The sequence below is a fragment of the Pleurodeles waltl genome, chromosome 1_1 (genome assembly GCF_031143425.1).
Source record: "Pleurodeles waltl isolate 20211129_DDA chromosome 1_1, aPleWal1.hap1.20221129, whole genome shotgun sequence".
NCBI classification, from domain to species: domain Eukaryota; kingdom Metazoa; phylum Chordata; class Amphibia; order Caudata; family Salamandridae; genus Pleurodeles; species Pleurodeles waltl.
In genome coordinates, this window is record NC_090436.1 from 21956058 (window position 1) to 21980642 (window position 24585).

General features: G+C 45.6%; 1 protein-coding gene across 1 annotated transcript in view; it reads left to right on the plus strand.

Moving 5' to 3' along the window:
* LOC138288344 (coagulation factor XI-like) overlaps nucleotides 1-24585 on the plus strand; it is a 214565-nt gene that overhangs the window by 27651 nt on the left and 162329 nt on the right. The window contains exons 2-3 of the mRNA XM_069229921.1: nucleotides 16067-16144; nucleotides 24139-24289. Of these exons, the coding sequence (XP_069086022.1) occupies nucleotides 16087-16144; nucleotides 24139-24289 (209 nt within the window). The 5' untranslated portion in view covers nucleotides 16067-16086. The remainder of the gene's footprint in view (nucleotides 1-16066; nucleotides 16145-24138; nucleotides 24290-24585) is intronic.

The following is a 24585-nucleotide window of genomic DNA, read 5'->3' on the forward strand; positions in this document are numbered from 1 at the left end:
CACCTTAGGGGCTGTCCTGACTGGCCAGTGACTCCTCCTTGTTTTTCTCATTATCTCCTCCGGCCTTGCCGCCAAAAGTGGGGCAGTGGCCGGAGGGGGCGGGCAATTCCACTGGCTGGGGGCCCTGGGGTGCTGTAACAAAGAGGGTGAGCCTTTGAGGCTCTCCGCCAGGTATTACAGTTCCTGCAGGGTGGGGTGAGAAGCACCTCCACCCAGTACAGGCTTTGGTACTAGCCACAGAGTGACAAAGGCACTCTCCACATGTGGCCAGCAACATGTCTGGTGTGTGGCAGGCTGCTAAAACTAGTCAGCCCACACTGGTAGTCGGTTAAGGTTTCAGGGGGCATCTCTAAGATGCCCTCTGGGGTGTATGTTACAATAAAATGTGCACTGGCATCAGTGTGCATTTATTGTGCTGAGAAGTTTGATACCAAACTTCACAGTTTTCAGTGTAGCCATTATGGTGCTGTGGAGTTCGTGCATGACAGACTCCCAGACCATATACTCTTATGGCTACCCTGCACTTACAATGTCTAAGGTTTTGCTTAGACACTGTAGGGGCATAGTGCTCATGTACTTATGCCCTCAACTATGGTATAGTGCACGCTGCCTTAGGGCTGTAAGGCCTGCTAGAGGGGTGACTTATCTATACCTATAGGCAGTGTGAGGTTGGCATGGCACCCTGAGGGGAGTGCCATGTCGACTTAGTCATTTTATCCCCACTAGCACACACAAGCTGGCAAGCAGTGTGTCTGTGCTGAGTGAGGGGTCCCCAGGGTGGCATAAGACATGCTGCAGCCCTTAGAGACCTTCCCTGGCAACAGGGCCCTTGGTACTAGGGGTACCATTTACAAGGGACTTAACTGTGTGCCAGGGCTGTGGCAATTGTGGAAACAAAGGTACAGGTTAGGGAAAGAACACTGGTGCTGGGGCCTGGTTAGCAGGCCTCAGCACACTTTCAGATCATAACTTGGCATCAGCAAAGGCAAAAAGTCAGGGGGTAACCATGCCAAGGAGGCATTTCCTTACAAGGGGTGTGTGTTAACTTTGTCATTAGCCGTGGTGGACATGCAGCCTGAGCAAAGAAAATGTGCACTCTCTTCCAGGGTCACCCCAAATTATTTGGATTTTTTTTGCTAAACCAGATTTTTGCTAGCTATAGAACTGTGAGCACTTTACCCTTGCTAACCCGAGGTAAAGTGCTTGTGTCCCTCTCTTCAAGATGTTAAAATTTGTATACTTCTATTCTACATATTTAACTTACCTACAAGTCCCTTGTATAAGGTATCAGCATATACCCAGGTCCTGTTATTCAAATGTCAAAAGTGCTCTGCAGCACTTTTGCGCCATCCATTGTAGTAACAATACAAACATTACTTCAGGCCTGCCCCAAGTAGCCTAGTTGTGCACTTTTAAACTCAAATCCGACTTGTCAAAATAAACCTTTTTGGACAGGCCTAATCCTTCCTTTAAAAAAATTATAAAGTAGCCCTAAGTAGGCCTTATTGCTCATAAAGGCATTGTGCATGGCATCTAAAAGTAGGACATGTTAACATGTATGGAAAGCTATTTTCATGGTAGCAAAATAATGAAACAAATATTTTAATAGTTGTTAAAAATCCATTCCAATGGCAATTTGGGTTTTTTCAAAATATTTTACGGAAAAGTAACTTTTGAAACCTTTGCCCTGCCTGAAGCCCCTTAAAGATTAATCTGCATTTTGTTCTCCCCCTTCAGTCAGTTAATAACTAGAATTTAGACAGGCGTGCATGAGGTGTGAACTTGATCCCATGAGCAGAGCAATAGGTTGACCTGAATGGGCAGAGATTACCCCTCTGACCCTGACAGAACATGAAGAGTGTATTTCTTTTACATTAAAGTGTCAAGTTCTGCTTAAATGTCACATCTTGTTTGAAAGGTGTGTTGGGGCTTTTCACGTTACACTTGGAGCACACTTCAAAGGGGCCTCCCCTGACACAAGCAAATGTTAGCTGACCCCTGGGAAGACCCTTTTATTGTTTTCCCAGCCAGTCAGGCCCCAACCACAGTGGGACTCTTTTGCCATTACAGTGCCACAGCCTGTTTGACAGGTCTGCTAGGTTATAGATAACATTTTTGGCACACTTCAAAGGAGGGAAACAGAATACCAAACCAATTTGGATGTACCCACAGTCTGGTTCTGCCTCTGAGGTTGTTGTGGGTACAGGAATTGCATCAAACAGGATTTTGGTGTTAGATTTTGGAGGACACCGGGATTGCCATAGTACACTTCCCCCCTCCACACACAAATTTATCGTGGCAGAAGACTTTGGCTGTCTTGAAAATGCCCAAAGTGTGTAGGGTAGCTCCAGAAACCTTCAACTCATTGGTTAGAGTGCTCCCAGGAGTCATTCTCATCCACAGAGGTAGTGTCGGGCAAAAATGCAGCATCTCTAGGCACCCACGTCAGCACACTCCTGGATCTGAGGAAGATCAGAAGAGGACAAAAGCTGCTGTCTGCAACCTGAGAAGAGCCTTGGGGAACTGGACCTGCTCTCTCTTGTACTCAGGACAAAGAAGTGGACTCCAAGGGTTATAATACTGACCTACTGTTAAAGCTACTGCAGCACATCAAGCTATAGGAGACCTTTTCCTGCAACTGCTTAGCTGACCACTGGCAACTGGGGCTTGAGCAGACCTTCCTGTTGAACTCTGCCTGCCACCCTATGAGTCTCCAAAAGCCTACCTTGAGTTCTTTGAGGGCTTTAGTAGTGTACTGCTTTGGTGGATTGGGACTTAAAGGATAGAAGTCAAAAGATAAAGGGGGTCATTCTGACCCTGGCGGCCGGTGGCCGCCAGAGCCACCGACCACGGGAGCACCGCCAACAGGCTGGCGGTGCTCCCGAGGGCATTCTGACCGCGGCGGTTCAGCCGCGGTCAGAAAGGGTAAACCGGCGGTCTTACCACTGCCCTTTGGAATCCTCCAATCCGAGGGGATTCCGACCCCCCCTACCGCCATCCAGTTCCCGGCGGTCCGCCCGCCGGGAACCGGATGGCGGTAGGGGGGGTCGCGGGGCCCCTGCAGTGCCCATGCCACTGGCATGGGCACTGCAGGGGCCCCCGTAAGAGGGCCCCTACAAGTATTTCACTGTCTGCTTGGCAGACAGTGAAATATGCGATGGGTGCAACAGCACCCGTCGCACCTTCCCACTCCGCCGGCTCGATTACGAGCCGGCATCCTCGTGGGAAGGGAGTTTTTACCTGGGCTGGCGGGCGGTCTTTTGGCGACCGCCCGCCAGCCCAGGGAAAAACTTAAAATACCCTCTGCGGTCTTTCGACCGCGGAGCGGTATTTCGGAGGGGGGAACTCTGGCGGGCGGCCTCCGCCGCCCGTCAGGGTCAGAATGACCCCCAAAGTCTTTGATCACGATGAACCTGATTAGTGCACCCATCCCGAGCTCCATTGTGATCAACATCAAATTGTGCCTAGGTCCTGTTCTACCATAACCATTGACTGTCATTGCCACCTGGTGCTTCTTGAAACTATCTATACCTAAAACGTTAACAATTCATAGCTCTGGTTCGTCTTGTTGGATTTCTGTCATTTTGTTTTCTAAATTTACCTTATTATTATATTATTATTTTATTAATTCGTTTTGTGATTCTTATTGTTTTGCATTTCAACGTTATTGCTCTTTTGGTACTGCATAAATAATTTACAAATCACCTCTAAGTTTGCCTATTTGCTCTGTGCCAGAGCTACTGGAGGACTGAGCTCAGATTTCTTTTGTGATTTTCGTGGTTCACCCTGACAAGGTCTGTAATTATTACGTGAGGTAGGCACTTACCCTCCCCCCTGACATATAACCCAATTTATTATACTGGTTTTCCCTTGATATGTCTTCTTTTAAGGTCACAGTGTGTAAAGTACTCATACTTAGTAGTACAGTGAGAGTGTTCATTGGTACAATAGTCAAGACGTGGGCCCCGTCATAGGTATAAGGCCTCCATAGTCAGACTGTAAAGAGGAACTCATAAAAAATAGTAGGTGTAGGAAGCATCAGAGTGAGGCTGCATTGAGTGGACCAGGTTGAATTTTGAAGTAGGTTGTGTCTGCATCACTCTTTGGGGGTCTGTTTATTGATGGCAACAGGTGGTTAAAGATGGCACGGGCGTGATATACAGTTTCGTAAGCATATGCACTTCGTAAAAAAGCTGACTGGATTGACTAGTGATTTAAATTGTTTTAAAGAGTTGTTACCATACATAGAGTTGTTTTATTCATTTCAGCATATTATATAATTTGGTAATTAAATTGATGTGTGTAGCTTTCTGGGTAGAGATCGTAGCATCATATATTAAGCCGAATTGTAAGTATATTATTAAAAGAGTTTACAGTTTAAACGTGGTATATATTTTTAGTACATTTGAAGTACCAGTGCAAGGGTGGTAGTTGGAATAGCATGGCGATACAATAAAAAATAAAATATAATTGCTTTTGAGTACAAAAATTGAGTCAGGGAATGATCCTTTATAATATTTAAAAAGGATTATGTTAGCTGAGAGTGCATGAAATGTGTGCAAAAATTGTAAGGGCTGGGACATATCGTAATCAGTATGTTTTAATAACAAGATAATTGCATGAATTTTTAATAGTAACATGTTACTATCTTTGAAACGTACTCAAAAGTGATGACATTTTGTTCCACTTTTTTAAGAAATTCTATGTGGGTGCAGTGAAACAAATACAAAGGCCAATATTTTTCTTGCATCTTTAAGAAAGCCTATGTGCATTGCTTCTTCATTCTGTGAACAAAAAATAACTCAAACAAATGATCATGATGATTCAGTAAGACAACCATGCTGGGGGCAGAACAAGGTGGTCCGCACACCCACCTATAGGGAGCTCCTTAAACCGATCACTGAGGAACTTGCCAAACCATTGGAGAATTAAAAGAGAACTGAAAGACTCTCTTCCTTCATCTGTACAATGGTCTTACCCTATGAGGGGGCATCCATTTTGTGAGGAATATGACCTCTCAGGATCACTTGTTGTTAATGATGGCTCCCACTCTGAACTGTAGGTTTAGAAGGGGGTGGAGAAGGGGTAAAGAAATATTTTAGCCCAAAACAAGTCATCTATATTAAACGGGTAGAGCGAACAGATTGTCAAAGGCAGTACTGTTAACATTAACACCTTATTAATTTATGGTACCTAAATCAAGTGTAAAGATCATGAATAAGGAATTCACCATCACAAGGGAACAGTGGCTTTCTGGGTCATCAAGATGGACAAGATCTAGGTTACAGCTGATGGCCATAAATACTGGTAACAACGTTAGAGTTTCTCCCACAGTCCTTTCAGAACAATCAAACATTTGTAGAACTCACACTGTAGATTTCACTACCTCCATCTCCAATGGATTCTTTGCTTTAGGTGTACGCAAGTATGAAGAAGACGGAGATGTTTGAGACAGAGATGATTAAGGGGTGAGGCAGATAATAATGCTTGTTCGAATTTCCCAGAAGAATCTAAGAATGAAAATCTGAAAGCTTCAGCTAATTTCTTAAAAAGCCATCAACATTCTTGAGTCAATTTAGAGCTCAGCAAGGAAGTGAAAAGCAAGTTTGAGACCTCAGAAAGGAATCAGAATAAATGATGGATATCTCGCTCCTTCTCATAGAGTAAGCTCAGTGACCTGGCACCAAGAATCACAAATCTGCAGAGCACCCTACGGACAGTAAAGCTTAAGATGGCTTCTACTTTGCGGGGAATCTTGAGAGGGTGAAAAATCAGAGTAGACTAAACAATCTAAGCATACTAAATGTCCTTGAGCTGTAGAGAAGAACTATCTGAAAGCAAATGGAATAAAGTCACTAGAAGGATATGTTGCTGAAAGCAGGATGAGTATAGATCTAGAGCACAACGTGCAGTCCCGGCCAAAATAAAAAAGAAGTCAAGAAAGATCTCAGTGAATGTTTTGTTCTATGTCTCATTCCAAAAGCAAATCATGGCAGCCACATGGAAAATTAATACACTTGAAGCTAAAGACTTTGGGGGTCATTCTGACCCTGGCGGTCACCGACCGCCAGGGCCAACGACCGCGGAAGCACCGCCAACAGGCTGGCGGTGCTTCCTGGGCCATTCTGACCGCGGCGGTAAAGCCGCGGTCAGAAAAGGGGAACCGGCGGTTTCCCGCCGATTTTCCCCTGGCCCCGGGAATCCTCCATGGGATTCCGACCCCCTTCCCGCCATCCCGTTCCTGGCGGTTTTTACCGCCAGGAACAGGATGGCGGGAACGGGTGTCGTGGGGCCCCTGGGGGCCCCTGCACTGCCCATGCCACTGGCATGGGCAGTGCAGGGCCCCCCTAACAGGGCCCTATAATGATTTTCAGTGTCTGCTTTGCAGACACTGAAAATCGCGACGGGTGCCACTGCACCCGTCGCACCCCAGCAACCCCGCCGGCTCCATTCGGAGCCGGCTTCATCGTTGCTGGGTCTTTCCCGCAGGGCCGGCGGGCGGCCTTTTGGCGGTCGCCCGCCGGCCCAGCGGGAAAGGCAGAATGGCTGGCGCGGTCTTTTGACCGCAGTGCGGTCATTCGGCGGTTCCCGACAGGCGGGCGGCTACCGCCGCCCGCCGCGGTTGGAATGACCGCCTTTGCGTTCGTTATTAGGTCAAATGCTAGCAACGCTATAGAAGATGAGCTATGGGAGTTGTGACAATGCACTGATGGTGTATATTGCATTTCCATAGATTTCCATCATGTGGCAGAATAAGTTGCACAACTTGCAAGAATTGTGGAAGCTGTAGATGAGCTGAGTGAGGCTACTGGATGAGAGGATGGATACAGTGACTCAGGCAAGAGCACAGATCACGAATATCCTAAATCAGCACTATGGAAATTGCAGAAAGAGTTGGTAGGGTCCCTAGAGAGGAGCCACTTAAGGTGGGAACATGAGGGCTAAAATGCAAAACACAAGTCCTCCTTGTTTTCACAGTGGCGACCTTAAAATGAAATTATTTCTGAATGTGTTAAGATACTGAATTTGGCATTAGCAGTCTACAAGAAAGTAAATAACTCAAGGTTGTCAAATACTTCTACCAAGAGCAAGTAGCATTTAATATTTTTGCAGGAAACTCACCTCACTAGATCTCAGTGTGAAGATTGTTTTAAGGGTAGTACCTTTTAGGAGGCACTATGCTCTGATCAGCCGTGTTTAAACAAACCAGGCAGCAGTAATAGCTTTCCAGCATGCAAGTTAAAAGTACTAGCCCACAGAAGAAATGATTCAGGTAGATGGGCCATAGTAAATATTAGATTTAAACAAGGGTGTTTTCTGTGTCCTGAATATTGAAGGTTCTGGACCTATTGTCAGTCTCTTTATGAACCCTCTGTTTATTTAACTTCAATGTATAGGGGGGAGAGATTAACATTTAATTAAATATAAGGTTAGACAGACTTTTTTGACACCCTGAAGGAACTAATAACTATGTTTCACAACTTGGGCTAAAGTGATCTCTGGAGAGAGCATGCAGGGAGCCAGAGAGGCTGCACCTTCCATTCTAAGAACTATAGTCCTCTCTCAGCCGGATAGATTATTGTGTGACATTGTACTGGTGGCCCCTTGGTGCTCAGCTTATCCCTTTGTTCACTCTGCAGTAAGTAAAATGCTTTCTTTACTCTCCCCACAAAACAGCCCACATTGCACACTCAACACACAGTTTTTAGTATATACAGAGGTGTTGCAAGACATCAAGACAGGGTGAGGCAATTTCTTCAAGGTTAATGTAAACTGTACATCAATAAGAGTAGTACGGGATGCATATAAATGTTTTAAAGGGACATTCTGATAAAGTACATAAACACAGAGTTCACAAATATGTGAGAAAGGATAATCCATGGAATTATTGTATTCAAAAGGTTGGAAAACATTAAAAAAATGATAGGCTAAATCAAGAAGCAAAGAATCTTCCTCCAGCAACCTCAAACAAGTCCAAATAGTATTGAGATCTGTAACTGAGAAGTGTTAACAGGAGGGGAAGTGAGTAAGCTTTGGCACTTTGAACACACAGAATCGAATGAGTCATTACTGATCTAGAAGATCAGGGTGGATAAGACCAGAAATTATATAATAAGGGTCGGATAACAAAGATGCTGGATTTAGAGTTTGACAGGTGGAATAATTTTTCACAAATGTGACTGATATCCTGCGCCCAGTATTACAAGTGCTATAATATATAAAGGACCTGTGATACAGCAGATGAGCTTTTCCCCATGTTTGTCCACATCTAAAGTTCATCAAGAATTGACTTGACTTAAGGAGCTACATTTACCAGAGCCCACTTCTGTGCAATAAGTTGAGTTAAACACATCAGTCTCAGAAGTAGAAATACATGAGACCATTTCTCCATTTAAGAATGGAAATCCTGCAGTGGGCGCTCTATAGACGTATCAGAAGGGGTAAAGTACGGACTGTCACTTGTGGGATCTAACCTACACCTTGATTGGTACAGTAAATGTGGCAGCCGTTACCTCAATATCTTTAGCAATGCGAACACTCAATGCAACTAAAGCTTTTGACCGTGTTATATGGGTGTTTTTATGGCAGATGCTTTCAAAAATGAAGTTGGGTCGATGTTTCTTGCAGAAGTTCAGACATCACATCTCTAAATGCATGAGTATTAGTTAATGGTAACCTAACAAGATATTCTGCAATAGGAGGAGGAACCAGGCAGAGATGTCCCGTTTTCCATTTTTATTTGTTCATCGAACAATTGCCACAACCCCTGAGATTAGAAAAGGGAGTGACCCCATTCAAAAGCAAAGTAATGATTACCCTTTATACAGACAATCTGATCAACTATTATTCTGACCCAGTTAGGCAATTCCTCAAGTTGAAGTGCTTGGTCAATAATTTTGACCAATGGTTATCGGGTAAATGAGTCTAAATCAGGGATTGTGATCTGGAATCAGAAATGAGCTTCTATACAGGTTTGTAGTGAAATGAGATACTTGGGTATAATGATCATTTAAGACTTAATTAGAATTTCAAACTCTAATTTGACTAAGGTTATAAAGCAAACTGAGGCTCTTGAGAAAGTCGCAGATTCTCCCATTTATGGACATGTGAATTTGACAAAAAGATTGACTTTTAGTACCATTGTATTCTATTGAATTCTATTGAATTTTTATTTAAAAAGTATCTATCTCCAGAATAAAATGAATTATCATTAGTTTTGCGTGGGTCCCAAAGGGATGTTGTGGGTTCACTTTAGAGCTTCATTTAGACACGAGTATTTTAGCTTTTATTTTTCATTTATTCACTTTATTTATTTTTAGCTAAAAGGGCTTTTAGCGGGGATGCTTTGGTTTTCTAATCAGCTGAAATTCTGTGACCGTGTTGTTTATTCTTCGGGTGTACCTCTGCTCAGGGGGGCCCAGTGCGGTACGTGATATTCCATTCTGATATTACTGCCACAGGAGTGTATAGATAGCTTATGTATTTAGGCACATGATCAGGTCAGACATATCCTAAGAAGTCAACAAGTCTTGTTAAAAGACAACACTTAGGCCAGAAGAAGATAGAGAGGTCATTCCCACCAGGAAGCCATCTTATGCCGCATGGCATTTTATTGCTACGCTGCTGACCTCAGGCCTGTCTCTGCAGCCAACTAGGGACACAGAAGAGAGACCCCTGCTTTCAGGTATGGGGGTGGGTGTTCCTTCCATGGACTGAGTATGGACAGATTTGGGCTAACGCTGCTATGCTCTAGCTCAGAGCTAAGTGTAAGTAGGATTTTATGCACGTTATTCAAATATGTTTATATTCTATCCATTGATCATAACAATCCTAATCGTGTTCAGCTTCATTTTCCTATTAATTGCAGCTCATATATTTTATCATAGATTGCAGTCTTGACAATATATGTACTGAAAACTATTCCACATCTCTTCCTATTGCCTATGTGTGAGTATGAGGCTTTGCCAATGAGAGAAAGGGGTGAGATTTGTTGACCACGATTTCCCTAAGAAGTCACTGAGCGTCATTGGTCAGGCTACCACAAATTACCTTTACTTTCTAGATTTGGGTTAGGCCAACAGCTACCAGACACTGGGGGAGTGATTTACTCACCCACAAGCGGTGGTGCTGCCACCCGCGATCCAGCAGTGTCCTTCCCACAATGAGAGTCCTATGACAGGGAATTAGACTGTCCTGAAAGAAGGTGAGAGGTCGACTAGTAGAGAGGAGTCTGTTATTCCTGATTTCCATTATATTGCTGCAACATCCAATTAAGGAACTTAAGGATACTGATAACCTATCTGGACGAAACTAGATGGGATATGCTTGTTTAGGCTGTTTTGGACAATTTATATAAATAGAGTCTTCTCTATAAATTCTGGTCCACAAAATACTTTAAACAGCATGTCTGTAAAAACTTTGTGAAGCAGCAAAAATGTGGTACGAGGTGACTAAAGTGATCAGGAGTCAGTACTACTCCAGTGTGACCACTATATGAGATTTACATGTCTGAGAAATGCCCTGAGGCCCAGCTTTGTAGGCCTTGTGGCATAGGGCAGCACAAGAAGTCACAATGCTGCGCCGCCCTGCGTCACAGGGAAAGGGCAGGAACACACCGTATTTACCTAATACAGCCCATTCCTGTCCTTTCCCCCTGCGCTCGCGCAGTTTTGGCTGCCTAGTGCCAACCCAGGCACCTTTACATCATGGAGCAAGGGTGCCTGCGTTGAGTGTAGTTTTGTTTTTGTGCAGGAAGGGGCATCTTGCGCTGGGTGAGCGCATAGAAGCAGAACTTGAAATAAGTGCACAAGTAGGCCTTTACTCAAGTGATACAGATAAAGAGGTCTACTCTCACTATAAATTCTCAAAACTCGTCTGCTGCCACCACCATCCTATACGCAAAACCCATGACGTGGACAGTAGTCCACTGCCAGTAAATGAGGGCACAGTTGGTGTACCCCACCAGGTCACAGGAAATGTCTCATGGAAAGGACAGGCCTAGGCCTCTTCGCACATGCTAGATGGGCGTGATGCCAGGTACACAAAATCAAAAGTCAGGCTACCGGATACTTGCAGTTGGGCACTCAGGGCAGGGGAACATGTCCACACCATGGTGGGGGATTCCCATCCCAATAGACTGACAAAGGAGCTGCATTTAAGAAAAATCACTTACTGGACATAACTGGGCAAAACTACTAGTTCAATTACTAAAAGCAGAACACATAAAGTGGACACTGATGTTCTTCGGTCAGTGAAAGGAGAATCAGGCGGTCATTCTGACCGCGGTGGGCAGCAGTCGCCTCCCGCCCGCCATGCGGTTACCGCCGAATGACCGCCCCGCGGTCAAAAGACCACGGCAGCCATTCCAACTTTCCCGCTGGGCCGGCGGGCGACCGCCAAAAGGCCGCATGCCGACCCAGCGGGAAAGCCCCTGCAACGAGGAAGCCGGCTCCGAATGGAGCCGGCGGAGTTGCAGGGGTGCGACGGGTGTAGTGGCACCCGTCGCGATTTTCACTGTCTGCTAAGCAGACAGTGAAAATCTGTATGGGGCCCTGTGAGGGGGCCCCTGCACTGCCCATGCCAGTGGCATGGGCAGTGCAGGGGCCCCCAGGGGCCCCACGACACCCGTTCCCGCCATCCTGGTTCTGGCGGTGAAGACCGCCAGAAACAGGCTGGCGGGAAGGGGGTCGGAATCCCCGTGGCGGCGCTGCAAGCAGCGCCGCCACGGAGGATTCCCTGGGCCAGGGGAAAACCGGCAGGAAACCGCTGGTTCCCCTTTTCTGACCGCAGCTTTACCGCCGCGGTCAGAATAGCCCAGGAAGCACCGCCAGCCTGTTGGCGGTGCTTCCGCTGCCCTCCGCCATGGCGGTCATGGACCGCCAGGGTCGGAATGACCCCCTCAGTGTTCCACATAAACATGTAAAGCTGTTATTTAATCTTATACCTTTAGCTGGGTGGGCAATATGCAAAAAGTGCGTCTCTACCCACCCCCCACGTATGAATGGCTATAATCTTTAAAAGAGATACCTACGTTGCATAACAGCTATCACACTGGGAACTTTTTTTAATTTTGGATATTCTTTAAAAGTTGAATGTAAAGGAAACGTGATTGATGTTTAAAATCGAATGACTGCAACTTCTCAACAAGCGGACCCTCAAAGGGTTTTAAAGTATTTGACGTTTCTGAATAAAAACTTAATATGTTGAGTAGAAATGTTTGAGTTGTAACCATATATAACAAGGACATCTAAATGGTATATAAGGTCATACCAAACAGGCATTGTGCTTCTCACATTAAAGCCAGCCTATAGCTGGGAAAAGTGGAACAAATAATTATTTTTTATCCAAAATATATGTCTATATATGAAATAGCCAAATGTACCAAAAGGTACGATGATTGAGTGTGGTGTTCAGATGTAAAATAATCCCTCCTGCATTCTAACAGAAGTACTTCCTAGAAGGTGGAATGATACACCAAACAGCCAATACCATGAGGAGAGAGAGTATTACTTCCCTAGTGCAGCCAAGGACCACTCTCCATATATTTATACATGTTATGTATTTAGTAACAATAGTTCTCTCAAAACAGCTATGCTGTTAAGCCAGACTTAGGAAAAATATAGAAAATTGAAGCGAATTAATGCACAAGGGCAGTTAGTGAATAGCACTGTTGAACCAATTTACAGAGGTAGATCTTTGGGTGAAAATTTACGCACATGTAGATTTACTCCAAGGCCTAGACATAGATCCCCACCTAAAATCCACTCAGCAACTCCAGGTGGAGTAGTACCTGTCCCTACTTACACGAGAGGACGGGGACACAAAAACTCGATAGATGACCATAAAGTTAGTGTGAGTAAATTTACAGGCGTATTTTAGGGCGTAAACCAAGAAACAATATTCTGCATAGTGTAGCTGGAGATTCCCATAAATGCTTCTACGTGAAAAGGAAGGGGTAACAGTCTCTACCTGACCCTCTCCACCATGTACTGCAAGATGTGGTGGAGCCTCCCATCAGCTACATATGTGTCCTGTACATGTGCTTGGGACATGGAGAGTGTAATCATGTGTCCTTGAGGTCATGCAGAGTAAGGTTAGATGGGATGGGATCATGTTTTTCTTTTTAAAAATCATTAGTAATTTACATATTTGGAATTTTATGTGTATGTGCTTCTATTATGTTTACATTTTTATAAGGCCACTTGTACATTTTTGTCTTTTTGTTTTTAATTTTTTAAAATGTTTGTACAATGTGATATATATAGGTGAATGTGGTTCTTAAAGTTACATGACCATTTTTTAGCATTGTTTTTAGGTGTTGTGCTTTGTGTTGGCAATGTTACTCCCTGCCTGCACTCATTTCTAAATAGTAAATGTGCATTACCAGTGATTAATGCCCAGTACCAGGTGTCTGAGTAGCCACTGCACCTCTGTTAGAGCTGGTTGTTTTGCACAAAACAAGGGAATGAGAGTATTTTCTTTGTTGTATCAGGACCTATAGCACCCTTGCTATGCTAATGTCTGCAACAAACCGCCCCACCAGGTACAAGCAGCAGGTCCTGATGTGACCTATGGGCTCCTGAGAAAAGCTGCAAGGGTGAAATACTTTAGCAGGCTGCAACTACTGCATTGCTTCCTAGGAACCTTCATCACCAAAACGGTGAGGTGTGTGACTTACTCCAATGCATGACAGGAGTAGACTGGAGCCTATTTGGGCTTTAGTACTACTGGAGTAGATATGGGTGTAACTTTAATCACTTTTAATTGACTTAACCCTTGTTGGTGTGTTCTTCTGTGTGTAAGTCCAGTTCCCCTGCTTGATTCCCAAATTAGATCCCTACAAGACAGCACACTAAGCTGTGTGGTAGGATAGGTCAGTAGGATACTGCACCTGCAAAAGAGATCTGTATTTAACCTACAAGTCACAGGACAGAATCAGACAGATATGTCTCTTTTTCACTCTTTTGGAGTTATGCTGAAGTGGTGATGCTGCAGGTGATATTTCTAAAGCCAGTCTTGGAGGACTTTGTTATAAATTACATGACAAGGGGAAATGTAACATTTGTAAACAACATCACTGCAGTGGGTACCTATTTGAAGGATTCATGTTTTGCCATAAAACAGCTTTTTTGCTATGTGTGTGCTGGGGCAGAGTTGTAAATAGTGCAACTGGTGCCAGGGGTCTGAAGGGACTGAATCCATTTGGATTATAGCAGTTTTTTTTCTATAAAACACAGAGTGGTGAATTGTTCTGTGCTCCATTAGGGTTCCTGGCACCCTCCCCATGGCAATGTCTGTCTGCCTCAAGCTGCCCCAATAGCTAAAAGCAACAGGTCTTGCATGTGACATAGGGCCTAATTATGGCCTTTGTGGATAGGACGCTCTATCACAAACATGACAGATATCCCACCCGCCGTTTTACAAGTTCCATACAATACAATGGAACTTGCAATACGGTGGAAAAATGTGACAAAGTATCCCATCCGCCAAGGTTGTAATCAGGCCCTTAGTCCCTGGAGAAAACCTGCAGGTCACAGCTGAAAGAATTCTGTGGTCCAGCATCACCCAGTGAATTAGACAGGTTCTCGATATTCAAATCTCAAAACGTTGGTGCACACCAACTCCTTTTAGCTAGTTATCCCATGATTTGTACCATTCTGCACTTATCTTCATCACAGCGGTTCTCCCACTACATCCATGGCACATAAGTGTCGCCAAGCAACATCCCATCTCCACCTCTGGCTGGTCTGGCAGCAAAACCTCCTCACCCGCCTCACTAAAGTATATAGAGGTAGACAGTTGGAAAAATTTTCAGAGTGGGGGTGCTGACGTCAATGTTGCATCTCTGAAGTCACAGGAATCGTGAAATATCCAAGTGTCACACAAAGAACAAGTGTTGGAAATCAGCCACTCCCATTCATCTGGACAGCGGTAAGGGTGTGGTATGGAGCGAGTGCTATATTTTAGAGTACACTGTCGTCCATATATTTCTAAAGATTGGTGTGGTCGGGCACCAACATGTACACACAGCAGACATTGCCAGAATATTTGCATTGACATGTGGTTGTACTGATAAAACTGTATAGTGCACAAAAGATGTGTGAAATCAGTTTTGAGCAGATATTTACCCTTGATACTTCACCAAGTAAAGTGTCTTCATTCTTTTTGATCCAATTAAATTAGTTGTTTCAAGCACACTTCAGAATTGTGAAAAAGGAATCTGCTGATATAATGTGAAATATGTGTACAGTTATTTCAAAGGTATTTAAATGTTGTTGGGAAAAAATGACATCCTACATCCTTTCCTTTCACACTTCCTGTCACCCAGCAAGATTGTCAGACAGTTCACTTTATAAAGTCCTCTAGCTTTGCAACCAGAAAGTGAACAATGATCTCCATAATTTGTCAGAAGACATAACCTGAAATTTGTCTACTGTCTTTGAACTTACAGCAAATGTGACAAAATAAAAATAAAATTTAAAGACACCTTTAGTGCTCATTCACTTGAACTCCAGCATGGTTATTTTGGGGGTGCTGCAGCAGTCCTGCGCCCCTACTTCCAGTGCCGCTGGGTTAGCAGTGCTTGAACTGGAAATATAGAAGTGCTGGTACTCACAATCCAGACTAGCTGTCTGCACCTGAAGTGCTGGTACTCACAATCCAGACTAGCTGTCTGCGCCTGAAGTGCTGGTACTCACTACCCAGACTAGCTGTCTGCGCCTGAAGTGCTGGTACTTACTACCCAGACTAGCTGTCTGCGCCTGAAGTGCTGGTACTTACTACCCAGACTAGCTGTCTGCGCCTGAAGTGCTGGTACTCACTACCCAGACTAGCTGTCTGCGCCTGAAGTGCTGGTACTCACTACCCAGACTAGCTGTCTGCGCCTGAAGTGCTGGTACTCACTACCCAGACTAGCTGTTTGCGCCTGAAGTGCTGGTACTCACAATCCAGACTAGCTGTCTGCGTCTGAAGTGCTGGGACTGTTCCATTAAATGGTTCCTTATACAGATAATCCCAGAGGCCACGTGACACGCAGAGGTACTTACAGAACTCTCTTCTCTTGCAGTGATCTTCCGGAAGTGAACTATGCAGATCCCGGGTGCCCGCTATGGCTTCTTGGTGTTTCTTTTGGGGACCATCGCTGGTAAGGCTAACGATAGCTCAGATCTTTTTGAGCTAGGGATTAATTTTGAGGTGACTAGTTATGGCTCCTGAATGAACGCCCAGCTAATGGTAATCTGCAGCTGTGATTGTGTGCAAGGGTGTACAGCTGGGGTCAGTGGGAGTTTCCTCATCTTAAAAAGAGACTAAGCTCCTCAGGCAGTAATGGAACTCCGAGACCTGCTTAGCGCTACGCGTTTATGACAGGAGTCTGGTCTGGTGAGACTGAGGTCTCCTCAATCTTAACAAGACAAATACGCTTAGATGAGGGCTTGCATTCATATGGAAGCAGGGTTCATAATAATGTTCAGGGGTGAGGGTAACCCTAGTCCATTAACTATACAGAATAGTTAAGCTTTAGCCCAATGGACTGTGTGAAGCTCCAGCCCAGGGCTTTAATGGGGCTATGATCTGCCTTAACCACGGTGGCTTTAGAGTTAATTTGCGACAGTGTCTAATCAGTCAAAGTCAAGGAACAAAGCCAACTTTGTAATGGAGTGTGGCTGAAGGCTTATAGTATCAACCAATCCATCAATCAGGGGATTTGTAAAGCGCACTACTCACCCGTGAGGGTCTCAAGGCGCTGAGGGGGGGGCTGCTACTGCTCGAACAGCCATGTCTTAAGATGTCTCCAGAAGGTAAGTAGGTCTTTGGTCTGATTCAGGTGGGCGGGAAGAGTGTTCTGCGTCTTGGTAGCAAGGTGGGAGAATGATCTGCAACTGGCGGTTGTTCTGTGGATGCGTGGGACGGTGGCGAGGGCAAGGTCGGCAGAGCAAAGCTGTCATGTCACCTAAATGAGTTCTTCATTCCCTTTTCTGCACAGTTGTTTGTCCACACTCTGGTATTCAAAAGATGCAATTCATGAGCCAGGTCACTCTTAGGACCTTGGCCACAAACTGACCCTGTTAGAGCAGTCCAGTGGTCACAAACAGGTTAGTTATTGCTGCTGTAGCCGAGGCCCCTCTTTAGATGCACTGTGTGCAGCACTCGCTTAATCTTAGATGTGGGTGTCATGAAGTTGCCTTCTAGTTAGGATAAAACTTAGACATCACAGCCTTTGCAGCTTTGCTCTAGCCTAGAGCCGGGCTTTCAGTCCCTGCGGCTTTCACCTACCCCCCCACCTCTACCCCACCCCACCCCTAGCAGACTGGGTCTGAAGGAGACCCTCTCTCCCCTGGGCACCTGATCTACCCCTCTCTTCCACATTCCTCTCCCTCCTCCCCTCACCCTACTCCCTTCCCCCTCCCCTCCTCCATATTTCTTTTCTCTTTTCGTCTCTGTTAATATGTACTGTTCTGTAGAGCTATGTACTTAAACATAATTGTTACATTCCTTCAATAAAAAATTACAACACAAAACAAAAAAAAATTAGACATCACATTCAGCATTGAGGGTGCTCACAGCATGACTTTTTATGAATGACAGATGGTGTGTGGGAGAAGTCTAGAAACTCTCCTACCCTCACCCTCCAGAAAGCACTTTTTCCAGGTCAGAAATTAGAGGTCATTTTCATATGTAAGATTGTAAGGCTCTGACCCCAGGTACACCAGTACCTCATTGAGTTCCTATCCTATTATCGGTGTCCTAACCAGAGAAAACATTTGCAGGAGATCTTCAAAAAGTCCATGGTGGTACCTGAATGAAGAGAATACTTTGTAATGGGATATTGCCTCTACAGACACTCTCATAAATGAATGTTGCAGAACTGACTTTGTCAGGCCCTAAAGTCACAGCAACACTTCACGTGGTTCACAGAGCACTAAGGATTATATTTACAAGCCCCTAGTGCCACCTTGTGGCACCCTAGACTAATTTTTTTACACTAAGGCGGCGTTAAGGAGGCCATTGCCTTGCGCCAGATTTACAAAGTGGCGCAATGCATGCACTGCGCCACTTTGTGACCCCTTGCGTCACATGATGCCTGCACCAGGCATAATGGATGCAAAGGGGGAGTTCCCACGCAGGGAGGCCCGAAAAAATGGTGCAGTGAAATTTACAAGATTTCACTGCGCCCTTTTGCTGGACTAACGTCAACATTTTTGATGCTAGTGCAGCAAAGCGCTATAACAGAGCCAAAAATGTTGAGACTATTGTGGTAATGGCCTCCATGGTGCGCCGTATTGTAAATATGGCGCAACCATGGTTTCGTTAGGGGCTGTAGAGGAACACAAGTAAAGTGGTGCATCAGAACTGATTGCCCTTAGATGTGGGCCCACCTCTGTGCACCAGTTTCACAGCCTCTCCATCTTCAGAACCTAAGTTGTGTGGTAGAACCAGCCCATGAATTCATAAACACCTACCCCCATTCTTGAGACAGAACCAAGGGGCTCAAACTTCACTCAACCTAAGAGCGGCTTGAAACCTTTGATGCTATGTATCACCTTACATTGTCAGGGCAAATTTACCCCAAACGGGCCATGTTTGAGGCTGTGTACTCATCAAGTGACAATGTCCGAGGACTAGATGATGGGAAGTCCTTAGGTGAAGTGTATCCATCTCATGACTCGTATGGGCGGTTGATCCCCCACACTGGCCTTCCTCTTCGCCTCAGTCCTGCTGGGCGATGTGGAATGTTACATATTTCTTACCCACATCACTGTCCTGTTGCAGTCAGTCAGGATATTTTTTCAACAATTCACTGCCTACGGAAAACTGGCTCCTCTGCCTGTGTCTTACCTTGGGTGTCTAATGAGTCTTCTTTTTCCACGTGGAAGAGTGGTATTCCGTGCGAGACTGCTGAGCCTTTTATTTGAAGTACATGGCATCTTTGACCTGGAAGCACCATTCTTCCTAAGGATGGCTTATGCTAGTTTGGCCTGAAGACTTCTTGGGTGTGCATTATCAATGAGACTGCGATTGGTGGAAATTCATATTCGGTGTCCGTCTTTAATGTCAATGACGTCTTGATTTTGTTTGTTCAGTATGGCACAGAGCACTCTCCCAGGCTGCAGGCTACGCAGCTCCCCCTTGTAGCCACCAAGGCTTTTAGTGACTGCCCAGTGAATATGGCCTGTCTACAGCCTGCTCTTTACACTTCTACAACAAATGCATGTTGTGTATCTCCTGGTAGCACTGTGTCTCTTCTAGTTAGCCGAGTACACGCCAGCTTAAGTCGACATCACAGTTAACTGTTGGTACCATTTTCATGCATGACAAATCAGGACTTTGTCCAATCTACTTGATCATCCATGGGTCTCTACAACACAAATGTAGGTTTATCTCTACATCTTCCAAATTTACCACAGAAATTAATAACATGCATCATCGTCATCCCAGAGAGATGCTGATGCAATGCCCAACTAATTCCATCATTGGTTCTGTCTATTGTGATAGGGAACTCTTTTCTACTCTGTGGTTGGCATTTCCCTAAAGAGGTAACAAGTAATACCAGACCAAGGGGGTCATTCTGACCCCGGCGGTCTTAGACCGCCGGGGCCAGGGTCGGCGGGAGCACCGCCGACAGGCCGGCGGTGCCCCGCAGGGCATTCTGACCGCGGCGGTAAAGCCGCGGTCGGACCGGCAACACTGGCGGTCTCCCGCCAGTGTACCGCCGCCCTTTTGAATCCTCCAAGGCGGCGCAGCTAGCTGCGCCGCCGAGGGGATTCCGACCCCCCCTACCGCCATCCAGTTCCCGGCGGTCCGCCCGCCGGGAACCGGATGGCGGTAGGGGGGGTCGCGGGGCCCCTGCAGTGCCCATGCCACTGGCATGGGCACTGCAGGGGCCCCCGTAAGAGGGCCCCTACAAGTATTTCACTGTCTGCTTGGCAGACAGTGAAATACGCGACGGGTGCAACAGCACCCGTCGCACCTTCCCACTCCGCCGGCTCGATTACGAGCCGGCATCCTCGTGGGAAGGGAGTTTTTCCCTGGGCTGGCGGGCGGTCTTTTGGCGACCGCCCGCCAGCCCAGGGAAAAACTTAGAATACCCTCCGCGGTCTTTCGACCGCGGAGCGGTATTTCGGAGAGGGGAACTCTGGCGGGCGCCCTCCGCCGCCCGTCAGGGTCAGAATGACCCCCCAACAAGTGTCATGCAGAATTCAAACCTTTCCCGATGCCTCCTGCACCATTCTTTGGCCACCTTGATGATGTCTCTTTTCTTATTGAGCTCCATCACAAATCTGGCTCTATTGATTGGACTCAAGGTGAACAAACATTTAATACAATTCTTAGATAGTTACTGCAGGACAGCGTCAGACACAGGTGTGTTAACTATGTGTTCCCTCCACTACTTTCTGGTTAGCTAGTTGTCCTATCGGTACACAACATAACTACTTCTCTCCTCAACTGTGGCATGAATTCATAACAGGGAAAAGTTTCTGGAGAAACAAGGAGATGCACTGGGTTTTCTGAAGAAAGTGTTGTATGGTTCCTTCGAGTTCAGTTGGACTGTGTATTATGTCAACAAGACCTTCACAATATAGAGGCATAGTCTACATACATCATCAGTAAGTGTTGGTTTCCCAAGGAATGTGTGCAAACAGATCTAACCCTTTTGTTTGTTGATTTGTTTCGCATGCTTAAGGTATCAACAAGAAAAAATACAAAAATACATTTTCAAATGTTTATTGAAGAGATCTTATTCTTGTAATAAAAACATGAGCTGTGATGATCAGAAAGATGATACATATTACTGTAATCAGCATTATGAGAATGGTGAAACAATTCAACCATGTTTTTTTTTACTAATGTTACTCTACTCTCCTCTGTCTTTAGTACCCATACTAAAGAGAGCAAAGCGGGAGTACCCTCTGCCAGATCAATGAGTATAGTCTAACCCACATACCTTGGTATTATTGGTCAGGAAGGTCATCTAAATGTGCAGGCTGTATTCCTTCTCAGGATGAAGGACGAAGTCAGCGGGGCTGCATCTCAGTCATACTTCACAGCGGTTCCATGATAACCTCAGCATGAAGTGCTCCTCTCACCGAGCCTAGCACAGATTCTGTTTATATAAGAAATCACTGTCCTTATTGCGCTGTGACAGAGGCACAGACCAGCTTCTTTGGTTTGTCTAGCATAAACAAGTTGTCTCCTGATGATCATACAGAAAAATAAAAGAAGGGCAACATGTTCAGATTGTACAACCTTGGAGCTAAATGTGCAGACTACAGGGCGACAAAGCCTACCAAGATTAAGGGGGTCATTACAACCTCGGCTGTGTTTTTGCAAGACCACTGAGGGACCGCCGTGCGGAAGACCGCCTGTGCAGGCGGTTTGCCGCTCAACGTATTATGACTGTTGGCTGCTCTCCGTCGTAATTCCGACGGAGAGCCGCCAACAGCCATATTTGCGGGTGTCGGGGAAGTGGAGGTTGCTCCACCTCCAACGCCACGCCAACAGAACACCGCCCAGCGAATCACATCCTGTGATTCGCCGTGGCGGTGTTCTGTTGGCGTTGTGGTGTCAGCGGAGCTGCCCCCATGGCTCCCGTCCCCTCCCGGAGGATCGACGGACCAGGTAAGTCGATCGTCCGTTAGGGGAGGGGGGTGGGGGGGGTGTTGTGTGCGTGCATGGGGGTGTGTGTGTGTGTATGTAGGGGGGGTGTGGGTGCGTGTATGCTTGCGGGGGTGTTGTGTGTATGGGAATGAGTGCATATATGGCTGTGGGTATGGCTGTATGGATGTGTGCGTGTATGTTTGAATGTGGGTGTGCGTGTCTGACTGTGTGTGTGGATGTAGGCATGTATGTCGGGGTGTGTGCGTGTGTGTGTTGGTGGTGCCTGCATGTGTGTCAGGTGTGTGTGAGTAATGTTATGTTGGGGGTCGGGGTGGGGAGGGGGGCCCTGCCACCTTTGGGGGGTGGCAGGGGTGGTGGGGGTTGTAGGGGAGGGAGTCAGGGTGGGGGTGGGGGGTGGGGGAGACCCCTATCAGTGCCAGGGAAGGAATTCCCTGGCACTGATAGTGCTTATCGCCATGGATTTTATGGCGGTTGAAACCGCATGAAATCCACGGCGGTAATCCGGGTCCAAATACCGCCGGCGGTATACTGACGGCCGCCGGGCTGGAGACCCAGGTCCAGCCCGGCGGTCATCTCCGCCCTGGCGGGCGGGACGGAGAACCGGCGGATGACCATGGCAGTAACCGCCATGGTCATAATTCACCAAGGTAAGACCGCCAGCCTGTTGGGGGTCTTACCGCCGGTTCTCCGCCATCCGCCAGGGTTGTAATGACCCGCTAAGTGTGTATGCAACACATTCTCATGATATTAGGAATATCTAAAAAGTCACCATCAGTAAACAATGTCAAGCTAAAAAGGAAAATCTAAAATGGAGACTAACTGCAGGCCCTACAACAAAAGGTCCCTTCGCCCACACAGGTTACGTTTAAAATGTACTCAAACAAAATAGGAAAGCACATAAACTGGGGTATGATCATGACTTTCAATTATACAGATACTTTGCGATGGTTTTCGATGAGAAGATGTCCTTTACTACATGAGATTGTCACTGTAATAGAGAGTATGGTGGACCTTCTGTTCCACCAATGTTGGATGTGTCCCCCCAGAAGGTTCATCCGATCGTCTTCTATGGAGCTGTAACTCTGATTACAGAAAGGATGTGAATTATGAATCATTCGAGAGGAAGGCAATAAAGGGGGTCTTCTGGCATGGAGTCAGTGAGACTGGAGCTAGGATTTCAAGCTATGAAATTTGAAGTAGAAATATTAAGAATTAAAATTTGTTGCATTCCTCATGAATCGAGGACATCATCTGTCAAGTATCTTAAGGACTTCTTCAGACACAAAAAAGGAATGGCCCATAAGAAAGAGATCGAAACTGAAAGGTTTATTGAAAAGTGCAGCATAAGACTCTGCGAGGAAGATGTTTGACTGGGGGCACTGATAGTCGTAAAAATCTCTGAAGAAGTCATCAATTCTCCTTTGATTCAGGTGAAGCCTGTAGATCTATAAATGCATTGCTAACACACCTGGTTAATTATATAACGAGATAAGGGGTTAAAAATAGCTATTAAACATAACTAACCCTCATTTAAGAAGAAAGGTAATCTTAGTGAGCCTTCAACACATTTTACGTTCATATGAACACAATGATGCAAACGTAGGGTTAGAACATCAGCAAGCACATTTTTTAAAGTCCACAATTAAGTACAGAAAGCAATCTTTACCTGCAACCAGGCGGCATAACTACAGAGAGCACACAAAAGGTGATGGGATGAATGGTTGCGATAAGTCTAACCACTAGTAATCGAAGCAGGGTACCATTTCAACCCAACAATCTTTCACCCACCATGCAGCCTCAGTTTGGACCCAGAAATGTGCAAATCAGTCTTCAGCTGCTCCAACAGGGACTCCTGAGTCAGGTCCTCTCTGAACAGGAACACAAGCAACCCCAGACCAGTTTTGCACTGACTGAGGCTTGTCAGTCGGATTTAGCTTGGTTTCCGTGCCACAGTGAGCACAGGACCTATGTCGGGGCATACCCATCCCATGTATATGGTACATCACACGCAAGGTGAATGAGGAATGCTTGCAATAAGTCTAACCACTGACAATAGCTCGGGGTAACATACCAATCTATTGTTCTTTTGCCCACCATTCCACCTCAGTGTGGACCCAGTCATATGCAAATCAACCATTCCAGCCTGAACTGCCATGCCAAGGCCTCCCTGAACTGGAACACAAGCAAACCAAGATCAGTTTTACCCTGATGGGAAAGCATTAGAAATCATTTTTAGGGTGACAGGTGGAAATATTTTAAAGATGGCTCAGAAAATGGCTTTGATCACTTAATTTTATTATTAGTTTTAGAGATGCCTGGTTGAATAATATAAATATAATTCTTTGTGGTTTTGTACTAGTAAAATAATGTCTATCTCCACAAACACGTCTATATAAACTAGGTTTATTCTATAACTATACACAAACAAACATGGAAGGCCTTAAACTATGATATAGTTAAGTGGAGCCTGGATTGCAATCATGATAATTTTTTTAACAAATCCATCCTTGACTCTTCCAGGGGAGCTCCTGCAGCACACAGATCTACCTGGGCATGACCTGAAGAAGGTCTGGGCACCTGATGCCGAGTACTGTCAGCTCATCTGTACCTACCACCCACTCTGCTCCGCCTTCACCTTCACCACTGCGGACCTCAATCCAGGTTTACCAAGGTAACCCACATTGTGATGTACTGGAGGCTTCTCCATCCAGGAGACTTTTTCCGTAATTATACGTCTTGTAATTTAGGGCCACATGTACGAAAGTTTTAAATTGTGAGTTCCTAATTGCAATTTCATGCAAATTGCAATTAGGAAATCCCAATTTCAAATGTATGAAACTCTTTTGAGTTTCATTTGCGATTCCCAGTTGGTCGACACATTGGGAATTGCAAAAATCACAGGAATGGTGACATGCTGGGGTCAGCAGACCACCATGTCTGTGATTGCTTTTCAATAAAGCAATCTTT